At 36.8% G+C, this 12377-nt stretch overlaps 1 protein-coding gene across 3 annotated transcripts in view; it reads left to right on the plus strand.

Annotated features, from left to right (window-relative positions):
• The first annotated feature begins 6024 nt into the window (after positions 1 to 6024).
• Positions 6025 to 12377, plus strand: part of LOC132031520 (nonsense-mediated mRNA decay factor SMG7-like) — a 7296-nt gene continuing 943 nt past the window's right edge. The window contains exons 1-7 of one of the 3 annotated variants that reach the window (XM_059421514.1): positions 6025 to 6292; positions 7367 to 7500; positions 7749 to 8351; positions 8459 to 8581; positions 9648 to 9880; positions 9967 to 11939; positions 12044 to 12191. In XM_059421514.1, the coding sequence (XP_059277497.1) occupies positions 7429 to 7500; positions 7749 to 8351; positions 8459 to 8581; positions 9648 to 9880; positions 9967 to 11917 (2982 nt within the window). In that variant the 5' untranslated portion in view covers positions 6025 to 6292; positions 7367 to 7428 and the 3' untranslated portion in view covers positions 11918 to 11939; positions 12044 to 12191. The remainder of the gene's footprint in view (positions 6293 to 7366; positions 7501 to 7748; positions 8352 to 8458; positions 8582 to 9647; positions 9881 to 9966; positions 11940 to 12043; positions 12192 to 12377) is intronic. The other 2 variants (XM_059421513.1, XM_059421515.1) reach the window with 2 other exon arrangements.

Below are 12377 nucleotides of genomic sequence, written 5' to 3' on the forward strand. Positions count from 1 at the left end.
TAATGTTTAAAGGTTCATTAGCTTGTTTGGATGTGGAGATTACTTCCCTTATTTTCAAAATACACATTTGCTATTAGTAAATAGTTGTTGATATGGACCGAATATATAAGTTTTAGATAATGTGCTCATGTTGTGCCATATATATGGATGCACAGGTTGTTGTTGTGTTTTATTAGATGATTGAAAATTTCCTATTTGGCTGCTTAAAACCTTAAATAAGACAAGAACAGGATTACATGAGTCATAATAAGTAATTTAGTGAACCTTTAAATCAAAGACTGATCCTATTTGAATGCAGTAGAAGTTAAAGTACTGTGATGATCTGTTTTAATCATTTGAGGCATTTGTTCTTTCTTGGATGAGACTATGTCAAACTTGACTCTTCAACCTACTTTCATAGGTCTGTGTGCTCTGTCTGTGTTAATTGGATGGTATGAATTATAATTAGGATAAACAAATAAAGGATCATGATTAAACTGAGGTAAGGTTTAAGGAATCTAGGCATACTTATACGAGTCTTTGATGTTTTAAGGCTTTAGAGTGAAGTCAAGGAGTGCCTGTTTTGCATCTGAGTGGGTCTGAGTCTATGTGAATATGTTTAAATGTGTTTGGATTAGCCCTAAAATAGCGTTGAATAGTTGTATGCTATGTATTAAAGGTAATTTGAAACAGCAGCACCCTAGAACACGATATAAAAGTGTTAAAATGAAATTTTGGGATTAAGGTTCATTTATGTGGTAACAGGTTCTTAAATGGTTCATTAGCAGCTAATGTAGCTTCATGAAGTTGTAAAAATCATCTAAAATGAATTAGGTTACCTAGACACAACTAAGATGATTGTGTGCCATGTTTGTTTCATTTGAGCAGGGTTCAATCCTGACATACATGTTATCAAACCCTTTCTTTTTCATATCTAATTCATGTTTGAGTTTTCAAAAGAAGTCTAACGGGGTTGAAAAAGATAATTGAGTCCTGATGTGCTCTTAGCTATTAAACATGATTAATCAACTGTAAAAAGGGAGTTGCTTAAGTCTAAGGGCTGGTGCTAAGTCTGAACTTAAGTTTTTAAGTGATTGAAATGTTCAAAACTTCTCAAAGTGTTAATGTCCAAAAATAATTCAAGTGATTTTGCATAGTTGGGACCCTAGGCTGAGTTGGTTAAAAGCTGTTAATTTATGTGATTAATTAGGTGTTTAGATGAAATTTAGTTTAAGGGCAGTGTCAAACTAGTTTTGACCATAAGTTCTTGGTGATTGTCATTAGGTATGGGGATAAGGTAAGGGAGCTGGGGTTGCCTTGGGAAAGTAAAAGGTGGTCTTAGGCATGAACTGGAGGTAAGTGACCAGTGGGGCCTTTGATCCCTTTTTACTGAAAGTAAGATTCAGGAAAGGGATGGGGAGGTGATGACCTCACCCTATCCTATTTCCCTTGCAGGACCCTGAGGCTTCTTTGTCTTCCTAAACCTTGTTCTCATGACTGTGGAGATTCATTGAGATCTTGGGATTGGTCAAGGATAGTTTATCATGCCTACGGGGGATTCTTGAGACTTCATGTTATTTAAGACTAAGTTAAAACAGAGGGAAAGAGTCGGTCACATTTTTCATAATTAAGGGGATTAAAAACAGCTATTAATCAAGTACTAAAGAGGTAAGTTACTCACTAGGGTCTGAATCCATGTTTTCTTTTAGAATCTTAACCTGCTTGCTTTCCTTTTTTGCTTCATGATGAACATGTTTAAAAATTATGCGATACATTTATGTGTGGACTTGTTTATGTGATGTATTAACCTAAGTTTGAACTTAGGGAAAAGACATTTAGTTAACTTAAGATTGGTAAGAACCCTCTGTTCTTAAACCTGAACTGTGGCACTTAAACTTTAGTGGGCATTGTAGTGTAACTTGGATTAAAAAGGTAACATTGTGCTCTGTCTAGTGAGGTTTGATTCTATGTTGTTGGTGTGTTTAAAAATCCTGTCATGTTAGGAATTATGGAATGAGATAACTGAATATTGAGTCCGTGTTTTTAAAAGGATGAATAATGTTAAGCTGGAATTGGTTTGATGTTGTTATTTGGGGATATGGTGAGTATTCTTAAAAGCATTCTGAACCACTTGGCCTAGGATTCTTTTCAAGAAACCTCAAAGAGAAGGCAGGGAATATCCAAGCCTAGCTTAACTCATAGTACCTACCCTCCAAATGAGGGGTGTCATGACCAACCTATGGGCCATGGGGGGCATTCCTGTCTTGAGAGTATATTGGCCTTCCTTAAATCTCATCATCTTACCAAAGGGTTGGAGATAGAAAAGGTTGGGAAAATTAGCTTGTTTAAAGGTCTAGAGGTAACTTAGGAAGTCAAGAAAAGGGAACTGGTTTTTTCAAGAGGGTGATCTTTGCCTTCCTTTGAAGAGAAATGAACTGGTTTAAGACTATTGATAATAAGTGTCCTGTTAGGAGTTAAAATACTGAGATGCTAAGAACTGTGTTAAACTTCATGACATTCCCTTCTTCTGTGAGACTTGGTGGCATACATAGCTGATCATTTCTCCTGTCTATCTCAAATGGTAACCTGCATGTAGCCTTGTTGTGAATGTGCTCTTACTACAGTCGTACCGAAACAAAGATTCATTCCTGTGGTTCTTTTTTTTTTTTGGGAATATAAGGTTGTACAGTCTCAGGTCATTTGATGTTATTTGGTCCAGACTTCTTGGTGTTCCAATTCTGTTTTTAGCGATCATAAGTTATAGAATTTTTCCTCTTTGTCTACATCCCTCTATTGTGTTTCTGTTATTGCATTTAGGCAGCTCTCACTTAGTGGTCTGTTAATATGGGAAATCAGTAAAACATTTGGTTGAGCAGTATATGAATTAAATTAGACTTGAATAAGCTTTAGTTTATATATTTGCACATTGTTTAAGGGACAAGGATTAATTAAGTGAATAAAATAATCTTGAGACCTAAAGTTGAACACATAAGAGTGTGGATATACACTGAATATATACAGGTTATAAAAAGGAAGGGGAATATATACATGGTATACACTTGGTATACACATCCCATATGTATATCATAGGTATATTGCGTATATATCAGAGGATGGGCCAGTTATAGTTAGCATGTATATATGAGTAAAAGAAGATGGTTTGTTCGTATTTGGCTATGTATCTTGAAGCTGTTGTGTTATTTTTGTACATCACTACATTATCACATCTGCCTCAGTCTCTTTGCCATGATTTTGAATTTACTTTTAATGTTACTTGTATGTGAACTACTTCCTATTTAATGATGCTTGTGCACAACTTTGGGACTCTGGTTGTATACTATGGCAACACTGGGTTTGAGAGTTTGAGATAGTTTGGGGGATAGGTCTAGCCACTCCCCGATATCCAGCCATGCATGGGGTTCATAAAACCCCTTGGAACTTGTGCGGTGTCGGGAATAAGGGTGGTGACATCCTTTTCCCTTTGGTGTGGTATGATTTGGAGTTTTCAGTGAAGCCAATAGTATGTGATCAAGTCCTTTAGTTATGCACTTGTAATCAAATGGGATGTATATACATACATGTGTATAGTTATGCTAGTAATAGAATCATCAAACATAGACTAATTCGATTCCTTTTTTCTTTTTCCCTTCTCCTACTGCACGGCCATTTGGGCCAGAGTCCAACCAGTCTGTTGGGCCAAAGGCCCAATAGGAATATTCTTTCAAAATATGTTAAGTCCAAAAGAGGAAAGGGATGCTAATATTATTGAAGGTCCAGCCATGGGTAAGAATGTCATGAAGGCCCAACCATGGGTAAAAATGGTCTATTAAGGGTTTGGTACACCCTAACATATTCCTCCTTTTCCTTAAATTTTATTATGCCAGCTCCTTTATTTGATTAAATTGTTGTATTTGTATGATTGTGAAAACAAAACTCACATTATTATTCGAATCATTTATGTTTAGACTAGGCATATTAGATGAACGGTGCATACGCCGTTTAGTTCGACCTTAGGCCCCAACGTAATTTTTCAAAAGCCGAATTAGTATAAACGCTTTATAAAAGAATAAAAACGGCTAAAAGCAGTAAAGAAATAGAGAGGATTAGCTTCGTTTTTTCTGAAAAAACATATGTTGTTATCACTTTTCCTAAAACCATGCTTAAACATTTTAAACTAGAAAGACTTTTTTTTCCCAGTTATAGGTTTAGTTTTTTTTTCAAAAGTTCTTTTTCAATCCAGGCAAGAAAATAGGCTTCAAAAATGTGTGTAAATAATATGCTTTCAAAAAATGAGTTCTTTCTTTTTGGGTTAAAAATCAGACGAAAAAATGATTTCTACAACATATGCATATGTAGCGTATTTATGTATGAAAACACACAGGTTTTCTGGAATTAATTCAGGCAACAGATAGAGTTTTTTTAAGGGCTAAGGCCCAACCCAAAGATTGTACTTTTAGGCCCAACTTAACCATTTTTTTTTTTTTTTAAAAGATAAGACAAAAACATGTTTTGGGCTGAGCTCAATAATTAGAAAGAAATAAGACTTGGGCCAAAACCTCACAAGACCATAACCATTTTTTAGGAAAAAGAGAACATGAGTATGGGCCAAACCCATGTTAAAACAATATGCTTAGGTTATAAATAATTTGGTTTCAAAAAATAAATTTCAAAGACCAAAAGTCAATTGGTTATATAATCAGACCCTCGTAAATTAAATCTGCGTAAACTATTTATAAACATAAAGCTTTAGATAAGGACGTTCTAAAAAACGTACTAAACGGACTAATCCGGACCATGTATGGGTCCAGCATGAACAAATTTATTCATCCCACACTTTTTTAAAAGGCTTTCTATCTTTACAAAAACTACTATTATCCTTATATGAAAGGAACTAATTTTATCCGAACATTATAAATCCGAGCCTAAATACCCTATATGTAAAGGGAATGTATTCAATTCTTTTCAAAAAGTGGTATGCAAAATGACAGACATTTTTACGGGAAATAAACACCAAATAAACAGTTCATGCAAATACTCACACATTAGAATTCGAAGGTCAACCGTATAGTACGGATCCTTAATACTAGGGTGCCTAACACCTTCCCTAGGGGATCGCCAGAACCCTTACCTAGAACTTTGGATTAAGAAGAATTTTTCACGGTGTATGAATAAACCCTTCAAAACTGATTTTCCTAATTTCCTAAAAATTAGGTGGAGACTCTTTTAAAATAAAGTCCGAAAGAGCACCAACGAGTTCGAAGTAGCTTTTCCGAGCACTAACCTCACTCGCGAAAATGCGAACCGTAATATATATTTAGCGAACTTCTCGAAGGATATTATTTCTTCCCATTAGATCTTCTAACTCTTTGTTGCTATCAGTTAGACATTCTAATCCTTTGTTACTATTTATTAATATATATTCACTGCTAGCACAAGTTGCCTCTTCTCATTAAAAATTATTAATTTTTTTCTTTAAATAAACTGAATAACCGTATTAGATAATAAAAATTAATTCATATTTAGAGTAGATATTATTTGCAGTTTTTTTTTTTTTTTTTATAGTTATTACAGGTATTTTGCGATAAGATAGCATAAACCCCCAAAACAAATTGCGTTAGCACCTCCCAGAAGATAGGGTCATGTGTTCTGAGATTTTTGTTATCAAGAAATAATTTAAGACTCATACACTTTAAATTGCTAACAACTATTTAATGACAACAACTATAAGAAAATACTACTAATTTGATTACTATTTGATTCATTAAATATTATTTTTTCAAGTAGCTTATCGGTAGAGAAAATAAAAGAGTGCTTTAAAAGCTCCTATAATTAGAAAAATCAGAGAACTCATCTTTTAAGGTTGTAACAAATTATGTAAAATTTAGATATTAGGTGATCATACCACATGCAAGTAAATTAATTAATTTAACAATAGACAAGTTACACGAACATAGAGGCTAGTTAATATAAACTTGGAAACAATAAATAAAAATATTAGAAAAAACGAAGAAAATAAAAAGAAATAAGTGAAAGATAAAGAGGTTGGTAGGAATAGGATTGTGAGATGGGTGTGATAGCCGTCTAAGAAAGACCACACCACCCACGAAAACGAACAAAAACAGACAGAAGGCTTTTTTCCGATGATGTTCATGTAAAGAGTCTCCTCTTCCTCTTTGTTTCATCCAACCCTAAAATGAAGAGCCCTAAAATTCATCCAACCTTTTCTGTCCCTCTAAACGCTGAAACTTTGAAGTATCTGGGAGTCTGAGGCGTATTCCAAGTGTGATTTCCCTAGATCTGATTTGTCTTTGAGGTAAGAGCATTTCTTCGTTGATTTTGTTACAAATTTTTAATGCCTCAATTTGGAATGTTTTATCTGTTTTCGGATTTTTGTTTTCTCTCTTCTGGATCGCTTCTATTTTGTTTTTATTATTGATACAAAACTTCCCGTTTACTTTTATTTTTGGGGAAATGATTGATCATAATTTTGTCTTGTCGTTTTGGATTAAGGGAATCTGATTTTTCATATCACACTCTCCTAATTTATGCTGGTAGTTCTACCTTATATAATATAGAGATAAATGGTCATAAACACACCTGAGGTATTACCCTTTTTTTTTTTTTTTTTTTTGCGAATTTTCTACCTGAACTATCACCAACACACTTGGACTAGTATCTGATGGTGCATGCTGTACACACTCTTTTGTTTTTTGGTTTAAAAATGGTGCCAAATGGCACTCCACACGGATAACTAAAGGAATTAATGGGAAAATATTAACAAAAATAAAATAAAATTAAGAGATAAGGGTTGACCACCTGATAGTTGAGGTAGAAATCTCGCAAAAAAGGTGATACTTCAAGTGTTTTTTTGACCGTTATCTGAGAGTTTTGAAGTGAGGATGAGAAAAAGGGAGCTTAAATGATGGTTGTTACAGTGTAAGCATTTTGCTGTTTTTAACCCATTAAGAAAATGATATTATAGCGGCTATTTAACGAGTTTGAAGTGAATTTGGGAACAAATGAAACTAGGTTAGCTTGGTTTTTACAGCTTAAGATTTGTGTTTCTTTGATATTAAGGTTGGATGTTGTATAGCGGTTAGTTATCTATCAAAAATGATAATATTGTGGTTATTTTATGCTTCTCTTGGGGAGTTATTTTCTTTGGAGAATGCATTTGTCATATGATAGTGCTGAATATCACTCTTAGCATTTTGATGGATGATGGAAATATATCATGAATAAGTGAAATGGATTACTAACCCTTATGAAAGCTGTGTGCTTGCACTTATGTGCAATGTATTTATGCTTTGATGGGTATATGGTTGCATTTCATTATCCTTTTTTAAATATTTGTGTGCTGATATTTGATTGGGATGTGGTCCTGCAGGTTAAGATGTTTAGGTGTTGCTTTTCAAATCATTATTGGGGGACATTTTGTCCAATTGATGGATGACGACCATTCCAATGGATAGTAATTCAGATCATTCGTCCCGGGAGCGAGTTCAGCGCCTCTACAACAAGGTTGGTGTTTACTGTGTCCGCTGATTGCTTTTCCATTACAATCAAGTATAAAAATATTATGCATTCGTTTGTTTGGTGCTTTACTTTTAAAGCTGCAAGTTGAACATCCATACAAAGAGCCATATTTGTTGTCTATAAAGCTGCAAGCTGTATCTATATAGATTTTTTTTTGCATAAAGAGCAACTGCATATTTGCTTGTTTGAAGCATGTAATTGACATTTTTTTATCTTCATTTTTCCCCCCAAAGAATGCTGAGTTGGAGATTAAACGGAGAAAAGCAGCACAAGCTAAAGTTCCTTCTGATCCAAGTGCATGGCAACAAATGCGAGAAAACTATGAAACTATCATACTTGAGGATCATGCTTTCTCAGAACAACATGAAATAGAGTATGCCTTGTGGCAGTTGCATTACAGGAGAATTGAGGAATTGCGGGCACACTTCAATGCTGCTGTAAATTCAAGTGGGTCAACCAATGGGAAGGTTCCCCCTATGAGTGGACCAGATCGCATCACAAAGATCCGAACACAGTTTAAAACTTTTCTTTCAGAAGCAACAGGCTTTTATCATGATTTGATGCTAAAAGTCAGGTCTAAGTATGGTCTGCCACTGGGATATTCCTCTGATGATCCAGAGAATCAGATTCCTTCCTCAAAAGATGGTAACAAGTCCGTGGAGGTGAAAAAAGGATTGATATCTTGCCATCGTTGTTTGATTTATCTTGGTGATCTTGCTCGGTACAAAGGCTTATATGGTGAGGGTGATTCTAAAGCTCGTGATTTTGCTGCTGCTTCAAGCTATTACCTGCAAGCGGCTTCACTTTGGCCTTCAAGTGGCAATCCTCACCATCAGGTATTTTCTACAATCAAAGGGGAATATCAATATTGAGTAATCTTCATATAGAACAGTTTGTTTTCTGAGTGTTCGTATTGTGATGGCTGATTGTCTTGTTTCCTCAGCTCGCAATACTGGCTTCCTATTCCAATGATGAGCTGGTGGCTATTTATCGCTATTTTCGCAGTCTTGCACTAGAAAGCCCTTTTGCCACCGCTAGGGATAACTTGATCATTGCATTTGAAAAGGTAAACAACCTATTGAGAAGACATGTTAAGATCTTGCTGGTAGTTGGGTTAAGATACTTCGGATCTCTATTTTTTCCTCTGTGCATCTCTGAACAATTCCTCTCCTCTCCCCCAACCCTCCAATTGCTTTATCTTTTAAATGTAGTTATCAGATAAATTGTCTAAGAGCTTATATGTAAGATTGTGTGATTTTGATGCAGCAAAGCTGCATGCTTATGTTGGTGATGAGAATGTTAATGATTGACCAACTTTCTTATGCAGGATCATGTCTACTAGGTATAACTAGTGCGGACTGAGATCTAGGTCTGGGCTTGGTGCCATATTGAGAGTATAAGTAGTCTGCGTTACTCATAGACAGATGCAGGATTAGGTTAAAAAGCAAGAGTAGTTTAGGATGACTTAAATTATGTCATATATATCTCTTCTGTTTGTCTGTGTTAAAACTGCGGCAACACCAGTGCAAATATCATTTAGCAGCGTGGTGCTTCTTGTAGTATATAACCATAAATGATTTTGGTAAAAGCTAAGGCTGTTGTACCATATTCTGTTCTAATAGCGGACAATATTGAAGTTCTATGTAAACGCAAACCATATGAAATTGCTTTGTTGCTTGGAGAATTCTTAATTGTATGCTATATGCATAGAGCTGTACTATGCCTTGTATTATGCTCCTTGTGTCCTTGTCAAAATATGCCTCTAAAATTTTGAGCGAGAGATTTGGGGAGGAATTTTGATTCTTATATTTTACTGTGGTTTGGACATTGACTTTTTCCAGTATGTTTGATTGTGCAACCGTTACCAGAAGATTCAGCTATTTTTGTTATGTGTCTTATATTTTGATTGGAAAAATTTAGCTCTATTAATATGAACACATGTTAGCTATTAATATGAATCACCGAGGAGGTGTGCAATCCAGTAATTTTTGGGAAGCCTGTACTTCTAATGCAAAATATATTTGGTTATCCGGGATTTTATTGGTCCTTTGTCAAATTTGCAAATTGTATTTGCTAAGCTGAGATGTTATTGGTCCTTTGTAAAATTTGTAAACAATGACATCTTTCGGCAGAACCGTCAGTTTTACACCCAGCTGCTGGGGGATACTAAAACTTCCTCCACCAAGCCATTACCTCCTCGCACAACTGTAAAAGGAAGAGGCAAAGGAGAAACAAGGCAACCGATGAAAGACGATAAGGTTGAAGCAATCTCAGTCCAGGAAAAAGCTTCTAGTATGTCCGACATCTTCAAAACCTTCAGCACGAGATTTGTTCGATTGAATGGCATTCTTTTCACTCGCACTAGGTATTTTCCTATCCGTTCTCTAATACGAATCTCTGCTATTTGATCTACAATATAATTGATATTGTTCTTTTGCCATCTTTAACCAGCTTGGAGACTTTTGGAGAAGTGCAGTCGGTGGTTAAGAATGATCTGCTTGAGCTTCTCTCTTCTGGGCCTGATGAGAAGAATAATTTTGGTTCTGACGCTGCCGACTGTAGACTGGTTATTGTGAGGCTCGTGGCTATCCTAATATTCACTGTTCATAATGTCAATAAGGAAAGTGAAAATCAGTCATATGCTGAGATTTTACAAAGATCTGTACTTCTACAGAATTCATTCACTGCTGTTTTTGAGTTCATGGGTCATGTAGTTGAGAGATGTGTCCAACTAAATGATCCCACAACGAGCTTCCTTTTGCCTGGTGTTTTGGTGTTTGTGGAGTGGTTGGCGTGCCATCACGATGTTGCACTTGGCAATGAACCAGAAGAGAAACAAACGACAGCTAGATCATTTTTCTGGAAGAACTGCATTGCTTTCTTTAATAAGCTACTGTCTAGCGGGTTCCAGTTTGTTGATGACGACAAGGATGAAACATGCTTTTTCAACATGAGCAGGTATGATGAAGGAGAGAGTGGTAATCGTCTGGCATTGCCTGAGGATTTCGAACTGAGAGGATTTCTACCTCTTCTTCCGGCACAACTTATCATTGATTTTTCAAGGAAACATTCTTTTGGTGGTGGTGGTGGTGGCATCAAAGAGAAGAAATCACGTCTGCAGAGGATAATAGCAGCAGGAAAGGCTCTTGTTAGTGTGGTCCGTGTTGGAGAAGAGGGAATATATTTTGACAGTAAGGCAAAGAAATTCATCATTGGCATTGAGCCCCAAGTATCTGATGATTATGCACTTAATTGCACCATGGAAGTACCCAAACTAAGCGGTATTGAGCTGGAGAATCCAGCTGCAGGGCAGCTTACTGTAGAAGCTCTGCAGCCAAAGCAAGAATTGTATGTAGAGTGTGAGGAAGAAGATGAAGTAATTGTCTTTAAGCCATCTGTGGCAGAAAAGCATGTGAATGGAAGCGCGTCAAACATGATGAACTCGGAAGTTCCTGTTTCTTGTGTTGGTGCTGCTGCCAAGGTTCCTCCTGGCATTAACATAACCTCTGCTGTTCTAGGAAATGAGATGGGCCCATTTTCAGCTGCACTTGATGGATTGATCATGCCAAGTGCATTACATGCAAGTGTAAGGCCACCCCCAAGTATTGCCAACAACAGTGGCCAATATATGCAGCCTATGCAACCAAGTACTTTAATGTGGTCTGTTGAACAGGGAGCTGTTATGAATGGATTGGCCAGCTTGAACTTGATAGGAAATGGTCCGACTTTAAAATCTGAGTTGCAAGGTCATTCAGGAGTATTTCCACCTGCACCATATTCTATCCCTTTTCCACAGTCTCACAATTTTAGCATAGCAAATAATTTCCCCCTGCAGTTTCCAGATGCTGCTATACCATATGACTTCAGTTCACTTTCATCCTCAGTAGCTGATATTGACAGCATGTCGATTAAGTCTCCATCAGTCATGTCAACAGGCATAAAGAAAAATCCAGTTAGCAGACCTCTTCGGCATCTGGGTCCACCTCCAGGCTTTGGTTCTGTTCCTTCCAAAGCACTGGACGAGTCTTCATCAGCCATGACTGTAAAGAATGAACATACTCTTCTTCCTCCTATGGATGACTATAGCTGGCTGGATGGATATCAGTTGTCTTCATCACATCGGAGCATTGGTTTCAATAACTCCATTAACCATTCAACACAATCCGTGAGCAAGAGCAGTAGCTCAGTTGGGATGGTAAACTTTCCTTTCCCTGGGAAACAGGTTAATTCTCTGCATGTACAAGCAGGGAACCAGAAAGGTCGGGAAGACTACCAGATATCTGAACAATTAAAACGCTACCAGGAGCAACCTCAGCAACTCAGGAGCGTAAATCAACAGTCTGTTGCACTGCCTCAGCAGCATCAAGGACAGTCTCAGTGGGAATGCCGTTTCTTTGTGTGATATGGATACGAGAGATTAGATGGTAAAATCGTTGTACCTTAAGGAGAACTAATTACTTGAACAAATCACCCATGTTTCATCTTTCCTGGCCCTGAATTTTATCTTTCTTACAGTTGGCTGCTCAAGTTTTTCCAGGTTAAAAATTACTGTGGCGATGTCCAGCGGCCTGTTGCTATGACGTTCAACCATCATATTTGCAGTATGCCCAAGGTTATTAAGTTTTTCTTGCAGCATGGATGGTCTTGGAGCATTGCACGCACTTGCTGTCGAGCAGGTACTGGTTCCACCCAACCCCCCCTGGATCTCTCTCTGTTTCTCTTGGTCTTCTACTGTGCACTTGATTCCATTCAGTTAGTTAATATATATTCGACATACTTTTGACAATTTTTTAGACTCATCCTGAAGGGACAGCCTTTTTGTCTGGGTAATCTGCTGAGAAAGCCCCCCCATTGTTTCTTTT

Source organism: Lycium ferocissimum, chromosome 9, assembly GCF_029784015.1.
Source record: "Lycium ferocissimum isolate CSIRO_LF1 chromosome 9, AGI_CSIRO_Lferr_CH_V1, whole genome shotgun sequence".
In the NCBI taxonomy this organism is placed as follows: domain Eukaryota; kingdom Viridiplantae; phylum Streptophyta; class Magnoliopsida; order Solanales; family Solanaceae; genus Lycium; species Lycium ferocissimum.